The 19987-nt window shown below is 47.6% G+C and overlaps 1 protein-coding gene across 1 annotated transcript; it reads right to left on the minus strand.

The window, feature by feature from the left end:
• Positions 1-8799: 8799 nt before the first annotated feature.
• Positions 8800-18437, minus strand: Tex33 (testis expressed 33). Its single transcript, XM_035439183.1, has 4 exons — positions 17869-18437; positions 15986-16130; positions 9132-9242; positions 8800-8946 (listed from the first exon to the last, which is right to left on the minus strand). Exons 1-4 carry the CDS (start codon positions 18193-18195, stop codon positions 8855-8857), a joined length of 675 nt encoding a protein of 224 aa, XP_035295074.1. The 5' UTR covers positions 18196-18437; the 3' UTR covers positions 8800-8854.
• Positions 18438-19987: the final 1550 nt, after the last annotated feature.

The raw sequence follows: 19987 nt of genomic DNA on the forward strand, positions 1-19987 counted from the left end.
AGGCACACCAGAGGCACACAACTGCCTGTAACTCCAGCTCCAAGGGCTCTGACCTTCTTTTGACCTCCAGAAGCACCAGCACACACATGCAGGAACCCACATTCACACACACACACACACACACACACACACACACACACACACACACACGTACACATACATAAAAATTAATATTTTAAGTATCAACTTAAGATGGTTTTTACATTTGTGTGTGTATGTGTTCTGTTTTCTACAATAAAATGTGTTGTTTGTATTCAGGTTTTCTTTGTTTGCCTGGTTGAGTCTTTTTTTCCGAAACAGAGTCTCACTATACAGCCCTGGCTGTCTGGCACTCACTCTGTAGACCAGGCTGGCCTCAAACTCACAGTGATTGGCCTGTCTGCCTCCCTAGTGCTAGGGTCAAAGATGTGTACCACTATTCCTGGCTTGTAATCAGATTTTTTTTAAAAGAAAGCTATTAAAAATGCATTGGTAGCAGAATGGTTCAGATAATCCTCTCAGAGACAGTTGCTTTGGGGAATCTCAAACTCTTAGGAAAAGAGTGGATTCCCCTGTCACCTCATCCCCGTAACTGAAAGGCCAGCTTCCTCACCAAGGCAGCCCACTGAGGTTTGATTGGAGTTGTGCTGCCACCTAGAGGTTGACACCATGCATTATTTCAACTCTGCAGAGCTGGCAGTTCTCTGAAGCCTTTGAGCTTGAGGGCTGGGGCTGGTGATCAAGACAGGAAAGCTCAAAGCAGAATGAGTTCAGTAGGTTGTGGGCGCCATCTGTGTAGAACCACACACCAAATGGAAACTCGGACCGCTCGTTCAAATGCTGCTAAGAATTGCAAAACCCTGAGCATTAAGCCTAGTGTGGGCAGACCTGAGGGTGGTGAGTTCTCCCAAATGATTGCTCACAGTTAAAGATAGAACCTCATATTCTTAACTCCCCCTTCTAACTACTGTGCTTGACTAGTCTAAAAAGGAAGAAATTCGGGCCTGGCGAGATGGCTTGGTGAATAAAACATACTCACCATGCAGTCTGACAACTGGACCCATGGTGGGAGAGAATTCACTCCCAAAAATTGTGCCCTGGCCTCCACAGGTGTGCCACAGTGCGTGACCATGATACATGTGTGTGTGTGTGTGTGTGTGTCCTCACACACACAATAATGAAATAAACTAAGTTAAGCCTGGTGTGAACCCTTCTGAGCATGAGGCCCTCTGTGACCACGTGAGTGACACACCCACAGAGCTGTCACTCCTTGCACACTCATACTTGGGTGCAGGTTAGCAATACAGTGTAACTGTCCAGATGTGTACAGATACCTATGTTAGTGTACGTGCCAGGTTGCTGAGCACCTATTTGAACAAGTGCACATGCCTCCGTTTAGCCACTTAGGTGACAGGGTGTACATCCATGTGTGGTGCATAGTGTATGTGATGAAGAGAGCGGGCTTCAGTGTTCTGGAATGTAGGTCCTACATCTCTGATTAGGACAGCTGGGAGCAGCAAGACACAAAACTGCCTTTATCTGCACTCAAGCAAGTAAGACTCTGGCATGGCTTCTAGCAGCATAAGGGTGTGTCCCCTGACAAGCTCAGCTCCTATTAGCCAGCCTGAGATAGATCCATGCTGCTGCTGGGGGATCAGCCTCTTGCTCTGGCCAACACCAAGCACAGGCCCTGATGTCTTTCCCATTAACGAACAGGGCAGGTGGTGGATTTCCCTCCCCTCATCCCCCTTAGCTGAGTGTGCACCAGCTGCTACTCAAGAGGACCATTCTCAAGACCTCCAAGGCATTCCTTGGAAATAGAACCAATGAGAACAGAACCACAGCTTCGTGGCAGCCAGAAAACACAGATGGCTTGATCACATTTGTCACTGGAGTTCCTGCTTTCTTCCTCTACACCCCATTCATCCTTTCAAAGGTCCAGCCAATCCTTTTGTCAGTAATATTAAATCAAAGAGCCAGGAAGCCACTGTTTCTGTTTTACCTCAATGGATCAAGCTAGTAGTTAAAATGGACTCATCATGCTGAAGTCCCATGACACCAAGTATGCTCTTGACAACTTGACTGGATCTAGAATCATCATGGAAACAGCTATGGGCATGTCTGTGAGAGATTATCTAGGTTAGGTTAATCATTGTGTAAAGACCCACCCTAAATATGGGGGGTGCCATCCTATAGGTTGGGGTCCTGGGCTAAATAAAAAAGGAGAGCGCACTTAGCTTCAGCCCCCCCTCTCTGCCTGATACCTGACTGTGGACCCACTGTGAATGGCCATCCTGCTGCCGTGTCTTCTTGGTCATGACCGACTGTGTTCCCTGGAACTGTAAGCCCACGTAGACCTTCCTCTCAGTTTTCATTGTCAAGCATTTTGAAACAGCATCCAGACAAGTCACCAACACATCAAGTCACAGACTTTCTGACCTAAGAAATTAAGATTAAAGAACAGCCACTCTTCCAAGAAGGCCAGGTGACCTGGAAGGGTAATGGGGTTCCCTTCTGCCTAATCCTCCCCCCAGAAAACAACAAAGGCACCTGAAGTCATCCGAGGGAGCCAGGGCTTTTCATGCTTTCCTATCTCCCTGTCTACACTCTCGAGGGAAGTCCCTTTCTCTAGCCCTTTTCTGTCTGGAAAGCAACCCTCTGTTGGCTCACTGCAACTATTCTATGTTGTAAAATGAAAGCTACCTGGTTCTAGAATTAAAAATAATAATAAAGCCAAATTACATATTTAAATCCTGTCATGTTGCCCTTTGACAGTAGTTACTAGGTAAAAATTGCTCTTTCCTAAGAACTCACATGCACGGTTTCTCTTTTGTGCCCTCTCACTTTTCATATTCCAGGGCACTCCACAAAGCCCCACTGCCACCCACACTGTCACCACACTGTCCCCATGAGAACTCTGAGCAGAGCTCCCAGAATCAGAGAGGTGGCACCTAAGAGCAGCTTCCACCCACCTCCTAGTGGATGGCGGGGAGGTGTGCGGGTTCTGACTGCTTCCCAGAGCCCCTCTGGGAAACTGGAGAAACTACAGGGAGACATTTTGCTGAACAATTCATCCAATTAGTTTCCCTCCCTCTGCTTCTCCCCCCACCCCCCACCGGCAACTCCTGGAAAATGGCTCCTAAGTAAACCCTTGATAGGAACCCTAGTCCCAGAGGCAGCTTGGAAGTGACCACCTTGGAGACTGTCCTCTGGTGCTGGTCTCAACTAGCTGTCTCCACAGAAGCTAATGTGGAGAGAGGGCTGTTTGCTCCCTTGCTTGTTTGATTCCTCTTTCTGGTATGGACAGAACAGGCTGTGAATGCTGGCTCAGAAGACATATACTCAGGGAGGTTTCAGGTGCTCTAGCAGTGCCCGCCATTGTGTGTGTGGTGTGTGGAGAGGGCACTGGATCTGCAGCAACTCACAGAATAAAGAGACTTCCTCATGCTTAGAGACTTCAGAGGGGACAGGTTTCTGACCTTAGAGGGGAGAGGTCTCTGAGCCTAGCAGATGGGTGAAGGAATAAAAAGCCATCATTTCAGAAGTTGTCCCTGACACCCCACCCTACCCCTCTGAGGTAGCTCAGAGCTGCTGGATGCTAGCAGTCCAGGAGCATAGGGAGGCCACTGGGTAGGACACAAGGCACTGCTGCTGATTCCCCCACTCTCCAGGGCAGCCTCAGTGATGAACCACTTCCACGCTCAGCCAGCTGGTGAAGATGGGTCAGTCAGGAGTAGACAGTGTGTATGTTCAAAGCCACCCTGGATGCAATTTCAGACCCCATGGATGCCCATCGTCACTTCCCTCAGCTTCTCTGCCCTCCTGAATGCCTCTGTCTCTCTGTCTCTCTGTCTCTCTCTCTCTGTCTCTCTCTGTATCTCTCTCTCTCTCTCTCTCTCTCTCTCTCTCTCTCTCTCTCTCTCTCTCTCTCTCTCTCTCTCTCTCTCTCTCTCTGAGCTCAAGAGCAATAGCCTGTGGGAAATGTGGAGGCTGCTGTGCACTTCTGTATGACCTGCTCTGATTGGTCATTGATTGGCCTCTGTGAGCCCTTGGCTGTCCTAGTCCAGGAACCTGAGCTCAGCTGAGCCCCAGGCCTGATTCAGCCCACTCCATGCTCTCCACTAGTTAGAAAAAGCTGAGAGGTCACCAAGAAGTCACAAGAGGATGTCCAGAGGCCTGGATTCCACTCCAGGTCTCTGTGCCCCTCTATTCTACCTCTGTGCCTCTGGGCTTCAGCAATCCATCTCTATCTATATGTGTGCCTCAGTTTCCCCGTTTGTTTATGAAGTACTTCTTAAGACTTCCACACTTTACCCTTTTGTCCCTTAATGACTTTCCCACCATAGTCCATGCTGCCCTGTACTCGTGACCACCTAGCAATTGTCCCTCTGGGTAATTTTCCTTATGGCCTGGCCTGACTCTGACCCAAGTCTCACCAAGTACATCTGCAGCGTCTCCTCTGTCACCAGCTCTGAAGGATCTCTGGCACTTGCTTATCGGGATTATTTAAGGACTCACCACAAACAAGAAAATCTCCGTGTGAACTTCCTCCTGTGCACTCTGAACAAACACTCTAGACACCTCCTCCATGCCCAGCCTGAATTCCTGAGAAAACCACAGTTTGCACTTCAGTGGAGTGAGGTAGCTTGTTGGGCAAAGCATGGACTTCAAGTTAGGCCACCTGGCTTGAATCCCAGCTCCAGAGTGTATTGTGTGTTAAAGGGTAAAATTACACTCATTCAATTTTTAAATCTTAAAGATCTTTATATTTACTTTCTCTTTTTTGTTTGTTTGGCTGTTTTTTTTTTTAATGACAGGGCCATATGAACCCAGGCTGCTCTTGAACTTTTGACCCTGTGCCCTAAAGTGCTGGGATTATAGACACCTCCATACCCAGCTTTAAGACGTTTATCACCAATTATTATAATCACACTTCATTCCATCCAGTAGAAGAAGTGTTCTGATGGGTGGACAGAACCAATTGGGTTCATAAACCCATTCACAAACAGCTTTGTGAGGAGGCATAAACAAAACCAAAAGTAGAGTGGTCCTCCCAAGATCTTTCTCGTAACAGGCAATGGGGAGGCAGGATAGCAAGGGAATGCCTGGTTAGTATCAGGATAGTTCAGATTGCCTTTGCAGTAGTTTGAGGCAGAGGGCACTTCGTGACTGTGACTATTGGGAAATCTGACTTTTGTCTCTCATGCTGTCAGTTTGGTAGCTGACACTTTAGTACAGGAGTTTGGTCCCCAGCTGTGGCTTCCTGTGATGTCTATCCAGCAAGGGCCACAAGACAACATATATGGAAGGAGGAACTGTACCATTACCAGAAAGGTGACAGGGCAGGAGGATGTACCAACCCTGGCTGAGGTGACCTGAGAAAGAAGCCAGGATGCAAGCCATCTGTGTCTTCTATCAGAACATCCTCCAGGGCTTCTCTTGGTGGTACGTGGGCATGACACAAAGTATGACAATGACTCTGAATAACTTTTCACAATGCTAAGCAGTGCCACTTGCCACCCAGTCCCCGTACATGGCACTTACCAATCACTGAGAATTCCATCACACCGGGATCTCACACGGAGAGCTAAGAGTAATGTCAGGGGCAGTACCAGTGAGATCAGGGCCTCCTTTAGGTTTAAAAGCAAAAAGCTTTCATTTTATTTAGTTTGCCAACACTGCAGCTTTGCTCTCTCCAGAAAAAGTTTAATTAAACCTAACTCTTCTTTGTGTCTTGAGACAGCATCTTTAACTGAGTGAGGTACGGTCAATATCACATAGGCCAAAGTAGAAATCACCGACTTGTTTTACATCAGCTCACAGACACTGGGCTATCAGGCACCTTCCTCCATCATACAGGGCTCTGCCAGACGCCTCTCTCACCAGATTGGCCCTGAAAGTTCTGAGCTAAATGCAGCATGAAGGTGGATCCAAACCATGCTCTCAGTTCTCCCTCCCTACCTTACAAGCACCCCCATGAGCTGTGGTTGGCCTTTGGAGGCAATATAATTGGTGTATTCTGTATTGTGGGACACACTCTGTGGGTTGTCATTTGATGCCATTGCACACAGTGACCTGGCTCCATGATTCTGTGTGTAGATAAGGTTCATTCCTTCCCACTGGCCTGGATTAGCCTGTTTGTTCTCAGTCTGACTGAAGGACATTTGGGTTGTGGTCCTATGAATCAGCACACAGTGAGTACTTGGGGTGGTTCCCTCTGCGTGTGGGTTCTCTAGACTATGCAGAAATGGAATTTTGAGGCTGGGAGATAAAATTTCAGTTCTGCTAAATGTGCCCTCATTCTTTGTTCATCTGTGAAGCTTAATCTTGTCCACTTGGTGGGGTTTGGAATGACCACAGAAACAAACCTCTGGGCATATCTGTGGGGGAGTATCTGATGGATGGGGTTACCTGAAGTAGAAGACCCACCCTAATGTGGGCAGCACATTCAATAGCCTGAGGTCCCAGACTGAAGGGGAGAACTTGAGTTAAGCACCATCATTCATGATTGTTGCTCCTGTGGCCAAAATGTGAACAGCTGCCCCCTGCATGATGAACTGTGACCCTGCAACTGTGACCTAAGTTTTGCCAGGTCTTTTGTCTCAGTAATGAGACACCATATTTTGCTCTTTAATTCATCTCATTTGATGATCTGATTGCTTTAATCTGCATCTCTGGCGACTCAGTGTAGTGTAGGGGACAGTAAGCCACGCCTGTTAGAGGCTGGCTACAGGTGTGCTTGACCATGCCCTGACAGCCAGGTGTGCTTACTGTCCCCTACATGCATGCTTTCAGTTCTCTTTCCTGTGTTGTTTCTTCGGTCATTGAGGACTCTGTTTCCACTCCTGGAGGGGCTGTGCTGTGTTGGGCTGGACTGGCTGGGCTGCTATGGCACTCTGGGACCTAGCCCCTTCTGGTGTAGGCTGTCTGCTGTCCCTACTTCTCTTCCAAGCTTCATGAACCACATCCATCTTCTAAAGTATTCCTTGCCAGGGCTTCATACACAGCATGGCATCCTGAATGCTGAGCCTCTTCTCTCCACCTCAGTGCACCCAAACTTGTTCCAAGGTTCAACCTCTGCTACGAAGCCTCCCATGTGACCACAGGCCCCACCCCACTCATCCTGCAGCTGTCACCACATTCCCCTCCATGTCCCCACGTGAGTCTCACTGTATGCAGCCTTCAAGGTGTCCCTTGAAGCACAATAGTATCTATGGAGTGTCTTTTCACAATCTGACCTTGACCATGTGTTCTTAAATCGAGACCATGGGAACATCAAACCACCCAGTGTCACACTTGCACATCAAACCATTGCACACTAAGTCTGTCCCCCTTGAATCTTTTATAGACACTAGTCACTATGCCATGGAGAAGTCCAAGTAAATATGGAGTTCCACAGAGAGATGACAGAATGGCCTGTGGGTACCCACCTCAAGTGTGCTGTCCATCCCATTTGTATCTAGACCAGTGGTTCTCAATCTTCCTAATGCTGTGACCCTTTAATAAGTTCCTCATATTATAGTGACTCCCAACCATAAAACTGTCATTGCTATTTAATAACTGTAATTTTGCTACTGTTATTAATTTTGATATAAATATCTGTATTTTCCAGTGGTCTTAGGCAACCCCTGTGAAAGGGTTATTTGACCTCCCTTGTGACACACACAAAGGGGTCACAATCCACAGGTCGAGGACCACTGATCTAGACCATCTGTAGTATACATTTCAGCTTTGGTGATGGTGCCAATTGTATTCATCCCACCATGGTACCCATTCTACTTGTGGTATTCATCACAGCACTGGTACTCATCCAAGTTGTGGTGCTCATCTCAGCTGTGGAAGGCATCTCTATTGATGTATTCATATTTAATAATTACAATAATCATCCCAGCTGTGGTACCCATTCCAGCTGCAAGACTCATCCTAACAGTGGTACTCACTCCAGCTTATGATGCTCATCTCAGCTGCAGAACCCTTCCTAACTGTAGTATCATGCCAGCAGTGGTACCATCCCAGATTTGTTATCCATCCCATCCATAGTATCCTTTTCATCTGTGGTACTCTTCCCAGTTGTGGTACCATCCCAGATGTGGTACCCATCCCATTCATAGTATCCATTCCAGCTGTGATCCCCTTCCCAACTGTGGTATCATCTCAGATGTGGTACTTATCAAGCTGTGACAATCAACCCAGCAGTAGTACCCATCCCTACTGTGGTCCAGAACTGTGTGGCTTCTGCAAGGTCCAGAAGACTCAGAATGTGCTGAGCTACCCAGAGTTCCTCGAATTATCTGCCAAGGTGGCCTGCATAGCTTCCTGACTCTTCATTCAGTATGTTGGAAATAACAATGCTCTGCTGCACGCCCAGCTCAGAAATGTTTACCAGGCAACATCTCACACCTATACTTTGTCATTAATCTCACTGGCCCAAACTGAGCCACACACCTATTTCTGAACCAATTACTTTGTGCATATGGGAGACTCATCAGATCTACTACTAGGTTAGAAGAGGGGATGACCTGGCCAATTCCTCTGAAGTCTGTTCGGTTTCTGTGAGAGGAATAAACATCTAGAAACAGTTGGAATCAGCTAGGGACCGTATGAAGGGTATAACCTAGCAGTGTCCAGTAGAGGACCTGTCACACTGGCTCAACTCTCCCAACTCTTCCTGAGGTCATGGAAGAAAGCATGGAAGAGGGGTTTCAGGAACCCTAGATGCTTAGAGTGTCTGTCTTCCTCAGTTGTTCCCCCAGCCCCACACATGGGTCCCGATCCTGGCATGGAGGGAAGCAGCACACAGGGGCAGGCTCAGACCTGGGCCTTTCTTTCTTTATTGGCATCACTCTCCTCCAGCTTCCTTCCAATGCCCTTTTAACTACTTGCCCCTGGATTTGCTCTTTTCTCCATATTTCTCTTCCAGTGCTTTCTGCAAGTTCATATCCATAGCATTTTTCCGGTGCCACCGTCCTGCGGGGAACAGAGAAGGACCATCACAGGGGCTAGCACCTTCCAAGAGGTCTAGACCCCAGTGTCTGCCTGTGACCATGCTTCTTCAGGTCCAACCCCAGGGACCTGACTCCTCCTCTGCACCTTTCAGCCACCCACCCTGCCCATGGAGGAGAGGGTCACCCCTCAGCCCAGTGTCTACCTACCCAGCTCATCCGTCTTCCTGCCATGCCAATGCTCTACATCCCTCACAGCTTTCTCAATCACCTCTGGCGTGTAGGAAGCCTTCATGAGGCTCTTTGTCTCCTGGGGCGGGCCTGTAGACACCATGGAGAAATCCCTAGGTCATTAAAGGTATGGCAGCCTATGCTGTATGCCCATGTCAGTTTGCTGTGTGGGTGGCAGGCATGGAAGAGAAGGGGAGTCAGCGGGTTAGGATGGCCTCAGTGTTTAACCTCTCTAAGCTTTGGGTTATTTACCTACATGAGGGGATAGGGTCTTTTTTCAACCTTGGGAAAATTAAACCCATCTTTTTAAAAAAAAATAATTTATTTTTATTTTATGTGCATTGGTGTTTTGCCTTATGTATGTCTGTGTGAGGGTGTCAGATTGTGGAGTTACAGTTGTGAGCAGGCATATTGGGGGTGGGAGTTGAACCCCAGTCCTCTGGAAGAGCAGCCAATGCTCTTAACCACTGCACCATCTCTCCAGCCCAGTTAAGCCTATCTTTAAACTCAGCTTCTCACAGGATCTCAGGATATGGACAAAATATAGACACATTCTTTGACTCTAGCATGAAATGGCCTTGAGCCCACTCTCTGGAAGTGGGCTCAAGGCCCACTTGACACACCAGACACACCAGAACATCTTGACACACCAGAACAGTTCAGTATCTTACCATCTTGACACACCAGAACAGTTCACCGTCCACATTTTTGTTGGTGGTGTGGGTTCCTCAGCTCCCCCAAGAATCACCCTTTAATTGAGCTTGTTGCTCTCTGGGATTTCTCTAGCTCAGAAGTCCAAATGTTTCCAAATTCCTCCCACAAACTAGTTTCAGAATCCCATGCTCAGGTTTAGTCACAGCAAGGAGCTCATATCTCTGGCACCAGTCACTATGTCAACCAGTTTCTGATCCCTGTGACAAAATGCCTGAGCCAAACAACTGAAGAGAGCAAAGAGGCATTTTGACCCATGGTTCCAGAGGTTTCAGTTCAAGGGTGTGGGAAGAGAGGAGCTCACATCATGGTAGCCAGGAAACACGGAAGGTGCCACCCCCATCCAGGGTAGACTCCCACCCTACCCCCACACCCGTCCACACCACCCCTCCACCCTGACACACACTTAGTTGATATCTCTGGAAACTGCCTCCCAGACTACCCAGGCGCCTACTTACTAATCTTCTAGACCTCAGTTCAATCAATGTGACAGTCAAGAACAACACCTACCACACTAGGTCAGAGTTCTACACCGAACCACACCCACAACCTGCTGTGTGTACCAATCTCCCAGGAGCTAAGGATAACTCCAGATGATGCTTCCCGGGAACTCGCCCATTGAATCAGTCCTCCTAGGAAGCAGTTGAGACCTCTGTCCCCTGCTCACTGCTGGAGCACAGACTGAAGCAGAGTGTGCAAAACCACACAGCTGCAAAGGTAAAGAGTTCTGCCAGGGGAGCTCAGTCTTTTGACTTTACAACAGGTGGACACTGCACTGAAAGAGGCGGGAGAGTGAAAACAGCCTCCACCGACCTGAGGCAGCTGAGGACACCTCACGCCTTCCCATGAGGATGAGTCTGCCATGTGCCTAAAAATGTCAAAAATAACTAGAAAATGAAAAGGAACTGTGGAAAAGGACACCAAAAAAAAAAAATCTGACTCAGGAAAATAAGAAAGCTCATGTAATTTTTTCTTAAAGAAAAACACAAATAGAAAACACAAAGAAAGCACAGATCGACCCAAATATATCAGCAACAGAAATAAAAACTGACTTCAATCACTGGTTACAGAGAACAGATTGTCAGAGTAAATAATTTCCAGACCTATATTACTTAAACATTAAAAAAAGACATAAGGAGAGGATAAATATGAAGGCTAGAAAAATATACATCAGCCAAGTGTTAGCTGAGCGCAAGCTGCCCCAGCTACACTCATATCAGACTAAACAGCCTGTTAGTCAACAGCGGTAGGATAAGTAAAGATAATGGGGATTAGCACTATAGCTCAGCAGGTAAAGGTGCTTTCCGCCAAGTCCATGACCTGAGTTCAGTCCCTGGGACTCATGTGGTGAAAGCAGAGATCAGACTCTTGCAAATTGTCCTCTAACCTGAACAGATATGCCATAATATGTGTGTGTGTGCTTCCCACCCCTTCATATTCACATTTAAAAGCTCTTTAAATAAATTGGATATATATATATAAATATATATATATTTATATATATATATATTCCAATCCTTTGAGCTAGCACCATGCTTCTAAGGTTGCCTCATTGCAGGCATCTGAAGAGATATAGCAAGATCTAAAGAGAAATTGATGAGCCTGCTACCATCAGGAAGGATTTAGAGGTTTGTCTTTCACTAATTAATAGATCAAGCAAAGAGTATTAATAACAAATGACAGGATTTGTGCAGAAGCCATTAACAGGCCTCTCCTATTAGGTAAACACAAAGCCTCTAGCCAAAAGATGATCCAAAAGCTCATGAGATCTGCAAAAGCAGCCGTGGGCTGGTCTGTGACAGGTCCCAGCAACATCCAACATCCCAGCAACATCCAGAGGCCGCATTCTCTGAGGAGGATGCCACCAAGCTAGGAGTCACTGTGAAAAGCAAATGTTCAAGTCTGGTGTTTACAGCTGTAGGTTTATGTCACAGAGTGAGTTAGAGGCTTGGTTGAAGCTCTCAGTCCTGATCAAGGCAATCGGGGATCAAAGCTACAACGCGGGATTCTCCGGATAGAGCTTGAAAGCAGACCCTAGATGAGGCCATAAAATGGTAGGATTTGAGGGGTACAGTGGCTAGCATTGTTTAAAAGGATTGATTTGGCGTTTAGATTCCCCAAGGCAGAGATGAAGCTGGCTTCTCACCTCCCAGAATAAATCTAATTAAATGGGATTAGGGCTTGCTTCAGGAGCTTGTGCATTGCCTCAGAGTCTGGAGGATGCCAAGACAAAACAAAAGGCTTTGGCCTGAGCTGATGGGTCAGAGCACATGTGGGCCAGCTGTGACTCCAGTGCAAGAAACCCCCATGCTTCCATGAACCAGTAGCAGGCAGTTGAGAGGGATGCAGCCCCAAGACCCTGATGAGTCTTACCCCCAAGCTTTCAGAGGGTGGGTGTGCAGGCACCAACAGGAGAAGCACCAAGAACACCCCCAAATATCAGACAGCATGGGTTGGGGTGTGAGGTGGCAGCAGGACATGCCACTGTTGGTTTCAAAGTCCTACCACACTTCAGCCTGACACGGCAAATCAGTGATTTCACTACTTTCAGGGACTACCCTCCTCCTCCTCAGGAATCCTGGCCCCGAGGGCTGAAGCAATGGCTAGTCCAAGCCAAAGTCAGACCCAGATTCAGGTGCTTTCCCTTGCTTTGGAGCCTCCATCTGTGATAGCTACACAATTCCAGTTCACCCTGGAGTGTGTGTGTGTGTGTGTGTGTGTGTGTGTGTGTGTTTCTTTTTTTTTTTTTTTTTTTTTTTTTTTTTTTTTTTTTTTGTGTGTGTGTGTGTTTGCACGCACATGCGCATCTAAGCGTATGTACTTGTATGTCTTTGTGTGTATTCATGTCTGTGTATGTATGCATGGAGGGGTTGCACATGTGTTAGTGTATACTTGGAAGCCAGTATTACCCCCCAAACCAACGTTCTCCCAACACCATCCACCTTGTTATTTTGAGACAGTCTCTCTCACTGGCCAGGAGCTTGCAAATAAACAAGCCTAGTTTAATTTGAGAGAAACCAGTTCGTGTGATTTACTACATCTATGAATGAATGAGAAAAGAACCCAGGCTCATCTAAAAGTCAGTACCACAGGTAGTTAACCAACTCAACATCTACTCAGAATTTAAATGAAGAAAAAGCAAAGTAGGAATAAAAGGGCCTCCTAAACCCAATAAAAAGCATTTTCAAAATTCCCTTACAAATATGCTAGGCCCAGATTGGTAATCCCAGCTACCCAGGAAACTGGAGTATAAGGATCATAAATTTAAGGCCCACCTGGACTATAATGGACTCAAGGCCAGGTTGAGTAATTTACCAGGGCCTTGTATCCAAGGAAAAAGAAGGCTCGGATTGAGTAGTTACCTAGTATTCATGATGCCACTACACAACCTCCTGTAACAAAATTTTATATAACACAAATAACAAATAGAAAGATGCAAATATATTGATATATTTATGAATATGTGTGGCCATCTGACTATAATTATTCAAAAAGATCCCAAATAATCTATAATTATTGGAACTAATACACAAGTTTCTAGGTATGTTTAATATACAGAGAAAAAAAATGATTGGGCCAGCAATATAGTTCAGTGGGACAGTATTTACCTAGCTGGGTTTAAACTGCAGCACTGCAAATAGATAAATAGGCAAATGTATAAAACAGCTGTTGCATAGACCAGTAGCAAAAGTAATTCTGGAGACTGAACCCAGGGCCTCAAACACGCTGAGCAAATGCTTGGCCAATGGCTACATCTCCAGCCCCAGGAAACACTATTTTTAAAAGATAGCTTCTACAATAGGGATGGTGGTTTATGCCCCAAGCACTTGTGAAGCTGAGGCAGGAGGGTCACCCTGAGTTCCAGGCCAGCCTAGGCTGTGTCACTTTGCCTGTCTAAAACACCTGATTGGTCTAATGAAGAGTTGAACAGCCAGTAACCAGGAAGGAGAAAGAGGCCAGGCTGCCAGGCAGAGAGAATAAATAAATAGAAGAGGGAGGAGCAAGAAAAGGAGGGGAGGAGGAGAGGAGGAGGCCAGGATCCAGCCACTGAGCACACAGCCAGCCAGAGTAAGAAGGAAAGGAAGGTGTATAGAATAGAAAAAGGTAAAAGCCCAGAGGCAAAAGGTAGATGGGATAATTAAAACACACACACACACACACACACACACACACACACACACACACACACACAGGCTAGAAACAAGGCAAGCTAAGGCCAGGCATTCATGAGTAAGAATAAGTCTCCATGTATTTATTTGAAGCTGGGTGGCAGTCCCCCAAAGAGTAAAGAAAATTCAACACCAGAGCCTCCTGCATGTAGGAACCTGAGGGCAGATACCTGCCAGCCCTGGGGTAAGATGGGACTCTTGGAAAGATAAATAATCTGTGCAAAGGAATTTGAAAGGAATCCTTGTAATTGCAGACAGACGTGCACTTGAAGTGGATTAAGGGTTTAAAACAAGACTGAGAAAGCGGAAAGGATCACGCCCATGACTCAGCATAGACAGTGCTCTGCTTCTCTCCTCCCCCATTCTCCTTCTCCCCTCTTCCCCCCAGGGCTCCATTTCCACAACCAGGTAGCTATTCCTTCAGGCAGCTTGGGTAACTGCTTTGAAATCTGCCTTAATCCTGCTCTCACAACTAAAGTCGATTCCTGAGCCCATTCCTCTGTCTCCCATACTAGCTTAGTCTCCTACTCTACCTGGAAAAGACTTTCTAAGATCCATGACCCAGACTGCTTCCTGTCTGGCGTCTCTCTCCTGCCCCATTGCAGCCACAGCTCACCACAAGTGCCACGGTGAACCCCCATAGTTGGGCCTTAACATAGACATTGACCGTCACATGCTTAGAGTGCTGCAAGTCAAAGCCCTCATTCTGGTGCCAATCTCCCAGTACAGGCTACTCCCACCTAGTTTTAAGATACCATTTATATGCCAGTCACTTCAGAAAATCCAACAATGGCCCCTTGTGAACCTGGCTTTGAAAGCCAGCAGAATCGGGTTCCTCCTCGCCCTTGGCACATTTCCTCAGCCTAGGCTAGGCAAGGAGTACATGGATTCTTAAGAGCACTATTCTTTTATGCTCATCCACACATTTTATAGTGTTGTACATAAGAAGTCTATGGTGACCAATGTCAAAGAGAAAAGGCAGAAAGAAAGGGCAATGTGACCTGATCTAGCCCTCCGCCCCCACCCGAGCTACCCCTTCTTCCTCAAGCTCAAAGAAAAACCCAGAGAGGCTTCCAATGTGAGTCTGGTTCCTTGGGTGACAGGGACCCAAGCCAAAGAAAAGAGGTCTGCCAGACCCTGGGAGCACTACAGACAACTGGAGGGAGTAAGACCCATTAAATTGTGCCCTTGACAGTGAAGCTGAGCTGAAAGAGTGTAGAGAGGACCTCCCCATCTCAGCAACCGAGAAAAGCCTTGGGAATCCTGTTACCCCTCGGGGCTGTCATTGTGAGAGTCCCATTTCTTTTCACATGACAGGTCTCGAGCACTTGGCTGCAAGCCCAGCTGTGACATGAAGCTCATGGCACCCTAGAGCCAAACAGGATTAGACAGGCCAAATTATCCTTCTAGAAATGGTACTCCTCCAACCCACCTGTCCTTTTCTCCAGGTGATGTCACCACCAGGTTCCAGGGAAAGTAAATAAATGGCATGTCACCCCCCAACACATACTCCTGTCCTGGAATCCTGCCCATGGTTGCACAAGGAGGGGGCTGAGGCCAGAGACATGAGGCTCCTTACTCATAGTCATCCCCAGCTAGGAAGTGGCCACGCTGACCTTTGAACCCAAGAAAGCTGATATTATCACTGTCAGCAAAGGTGTCAGATCAGGGGTAAGTTAGGGAACCAGAGGTGTCCAGTGTGGGGGCTTCACTACCAAGTGGGCTGTACCACCTGCTCAGTGAAGACACACCTTCCAGGGATTAGATAGATGGTCCTGGCATTCCCATAGGACATGCCAGCATGAAGGATGCCTTGGGTGTTTGTAAAGTGTCTGTGGGGCTATGCATTTGAACCTTAAGGTCCAGGTAGGATGGACACCCCAAAGGCCTTCTGTGCCCAATGTTCTCTGGACCACGCATGCTCACAGCCCCACCCTTGTCTTTTAACCTGACCTTGAAACAAGTTGGACCGCATGTGGTAGCCCAGGTCATAGTAGTCTGCGAAGATGGAGGAGATTTGTGCAGGGCTCTGGGTCCTGCTTGGCCATGAGCTTGATCTCTTCTGGCCCTCAAAGATTTCACCAATGGCCTTTCGAGCCTGATGGAGGAGGCAAGAACAAGAGACAAGTGATGGGAAGATATTATGTATGCTGCCACTACCCGGCTTTCCCCACTGTAGGCTGAATCCCCCAGGGCAAGCTCTGCATATCCCCATTCATTTCCTCCTCCCAGAGAGCCAAATCTTAAGTGATGGCAATGATTCTACACACATTGAGCTCTTCCTGTGTACACCATCATGGCAAAATGATTCTACACACATTGAGCTCTTACTGTATACAGTATCAGAGCAATGATTCTACACACATTGAGCTCTGAAGACGGTCTTCACAGGGTGATCCTGTTCCCATCATTTTAGAAATGAGGAAACAGGACTTTGACAGGCCAGGCTCCCCTCAGTTAACACAGCTGGGGAACCCCAGAGTAACTTGCTGCTTACTACCAAGGCATCCCACAAGCCTAACTTAGTTTACACCGAGACCAACTTCTTCCTCATATCAAGAAGGAAACTGAGGCCCAAAGGGACAAGTCTGGGCCTATGAGTCAGGAAACCTGACTATGAGCACCAGTTCTGACATAGAGCAACTGCTGAATTTGGCAGGCCTTGGGACCTCTCTGGGCCTCAGTTTCTCTGGAAAGCAAACCTGAGAGCCTGCAAGTAGCTTTCAGCTCAGACACTTGCTCCTTCAGTGGCACCAGGGACCTGTACCCCAGAAACTGTGCTGCAGAGGCCAACGGTATCTTCCCAAGGCCAAGAGCTGCATGAGTGACCACACCCATCTCCAAAGGAACAAGTCGTTCAAAGCAGGGAGGACATTTAAGACTGTGACCCACCCCCATGAGTGTGTCTGATGGGTGGGGTTGTTTACCTTGAAATGACAAATGAAGGTGAGCCTGGGAGGGCCCTGACACTCAAGTTTTTTATTGCATGGATCTACTGGCCTTGTGGCTCTGAGCAGATCACACACAACACCTGTCCTGGTCCTAGTTATCCTGTCTAAAAGGAAACCATAACCTCTGCTCTACTGACCACACATTGCAGTCACTACAAGGGTTGAAATTGCAGCCTTAAAATATGTCTCAGAATATGAGAGTTTATCCTTTGACTAAAAATGGCGGGTGATTCTAGTCTCGATTTCCAATTGATAAGTAATGGCTGTCTAGAAGAATACAGCAGGTAGGAAAGACTGCCAGGATTGATTTGTCATGTCTGCCATGAATAAGGCTAGACTTATGGTATATATGCCATGGATTTATCAGCCTGAATGGTTTGGGTGTTTCATTTTGCAGATTTAGAGACTGAAGGCCAGAAACAGAAAGCAATTTAAAGAGAGTTACCTGGCCTTTGGGGAAAAAAGCCACTGCTGAAATAGAGCCACATCCCAAACCATGTCTCTGATACCCAGAAAATGATCCTTTAGGAGTTGTGTTCAGGTTGAAATGACTAATGCAAACAGACTTATAACTGCAGTCAGTATCAGCCAGGGCTCTAGAACCCACTTTAGATCCTCATTCCACATGGCTAGGTAGATGTGGTTAACCTGCTTAGCCCCTCTTGCCCTGGACTTCATTCATGTGAAATGGAGGTAATACCTCTTTCCTCATAGTGGTCTCGCACAAAGGCTTGAGACAGCACACAGTGCCTCATGCATAGCACGTCTTAGTAACCGTCACTTTCTGACAGTATAGGTATGGTTTCCAGGAATGGGTTTTGTACCCTCATTAAGTCTCCAAGACAACCCTCTTCCACTCAGTCTCCCACATCTCTGCTTTGTCACCTGTTCCTCGGAGATCAGATGGTCCACCACCTTGCTCCCAAACTTGTGGCGGATGTTATCAGGAATAACACTGTCCTGGTTCAGAGACACTGTGTGCTCTGGGGTCTCCCTGGCTTCTCTCAAGCTGGATCTAGATGACCCCTTCTTCAGGTCCTCAGAGTGTGAGCCCGTGCCCAGAGAAGTCCTGCTGGCAGGAGTCGGTGGCGGAGGTGGCATCTCCAAGTGGCTCTGGCCCAGGGGGCTGCATTGAGGACTCTGAGAGAGCCCTGAATGGTGACTGGATTTGGAGCTGTCCAAGTTGCTACGGGAAGCTCTCCAGGAGTCCATGTCCTGCTGGCCCTCCTTGTTGTTGGGTTGGGTCCTTGTCAAAGTGGTTGTACCTGAGCAGGGAGGAAGAGGGCAGCACAGAGACAGGAAGCCACCAGACCAGTGTGAGAAGCAAAAGTGGGAAAGGTGACAGAGGGGCCAGTGGGAGAGAAAGTGACAAAAACCAGAAAGCCAGAGACAGACAAGGGTAGAGACAAGAGTAGAGAAATCGCAGGATCCCAAGGCAAGGTGAGAAAAGAGAGATGAGGGAGACAGAGGGAAGTCAGTGAGCAGACCTACACAGGACAGGGTTGTCTCCATAAGGCCCTTTCTTGCTTTGAATTCTAACAAAACACTGTATGAATCCAATAGGCATCGGGGTGGCAGAGATGACTCTTGGCTTGGCCAAATTTCAGGTCTGCAAAGTGCTAGAAATGGGGTATGAGCCTTGCTCTTTGTTCCCCGTCCCCCACCTCTTCTCCCTTCCATCCCGGCCACCTCCCATGATCTCAGGGCCACTAACAGCTCCCTCTCTCATTCCCACTTGTATCACTCCAAAACTCCTGCTGCCAGCAGGACTGCTAACCTCATCCTGTAGACTACCCTCCTATCATTCCTGGCTCCAACAAGGGACTGCTGACTCCTTTCCTGCACACCCTGAAACATCCCATCTCTCTGCCTCCCCCAGGCTGCTCCACTACCTATTGAGGCCGTCCCTTTTAAATATTTTTAATCTTTATTTTTATGCACGTGGGTGTTCTGTCTACATGTACATATGTGTAAAACATCACATGCATACAGTGACCACAGAGGCCAGAAGAGACTGCTTTTGGATTCCCAGGTACTGGAGTCACAGACAATTGTGAGCCGCCATATGAATGCTGGAAATCAAACTTGGATCTTCTGGATGAGCAGCTCTTAACTGCTGAGTCATCTTTCTACCACCCATCACCCCCCTTTTTTGAAAGTCAAATCAGATCCTTCCTTCAACCTTTAAGTACACACACACACACACACACACACACACACACACACACACACACACCTCTCCGCCACCGGCCCCAGGCTGTTGGGTCAGTTCTCTGCTCAACACCTGACACTGTCCACTGTCCACATCCTCACAGCTCCGAGATTTTCCTTTCTATCTCACTGTGAGTTCCACGATGCCCCCTTTCTCCTCCTAGATAAGGGGAGAGGGTCTCACAGGTGAAGTCCCTGTAGGGGGCCAGTCTCAGACCTTCCACAGTACCCCAAGGTACCCAGAACATTTGAGTCCTTTAGTAAAGGAGAAGACAAGTAGCTGGCTGTAACATCAGACCCACGAGACCTTGGCCTCATCCCAGCCAAGACACCCATCTCCTCTCATTCTGACTGCAGGCTGTGTAACATTTGATGGCCCTGTGTAGGGCTAACCAGGAGTGTTTTCTCTTAGTGATACGGAGGTATATCTTCCAGTTAGACCCACTGTGCCTGAATCCTCACGCCCCTCACAGCCTGCCCCCACCCCCACAGCCTGCCCCTACCCCCACAGCCTGCCCCCACCCCACAGTCTGCCCCCACCCCCACAGCCTGCCACCATCTTCAGCCCTAGGAGCCAGCTGGAAACGTTTGGTTAGCTTTCCCCTAAGTATTCCAGAAGAGTCTTCCAGCCTACAACAGACAGTTTGTTTTGCTTTTGTGTATAAATGAAATCTGACTCCATGCTGCATTCTAACTCGCTGTTTAAAAAACATCCCTGCACCCCAAGGATGCAGTCCACACCACAGAGAGGGAGGGCAGAGTCCTTCCTACTTCCTACCCTGCTGTTGGGTGG

Source organism: Cricetulus griseus, chromosome 2, assembly GCF_003668045.3.
Source record: "Cricetulus griseus strain 17A/GY chromosome 2, alternate assembly CriGri-PICRH-1.0, whole genome shotgun sequence".
Classification (NCBI taxonomy): Eukaryota; Metazoa; Chordata; class Mammalia; order Rodentia; family Cricetidae; genus Cricetulus; species Cricetulus griseus.

What these genes read in the sequence shown, in the direction of transcription:
- Tex33 (XM_035439183.1), bottom strand. Translation starts at nt 18,195, where the DNA reads ATGGACTCCTGGAGAGCTTCCCGTAGCAACTTGGACAGCTCCAAATCC. An exon ending in ATCTGATCTCCGAGGAACAG is followed by an intron (nt 16,131 to 17,868) that starts GTGACAAAGCAG and finishes CTCCTCCATCAG; the next exon opens with GCTCGAAAGGCCATTGGTGA. An exon ending in GCGGTCCAACTTGTTTCAAG is followed by an intron (nt 9,243 to 15,985) that starts GTCAGGTTAAAA and finishes TGGTGTCTACAG; the next exon opens with GCCCGCCCCAGGAGACAAAG.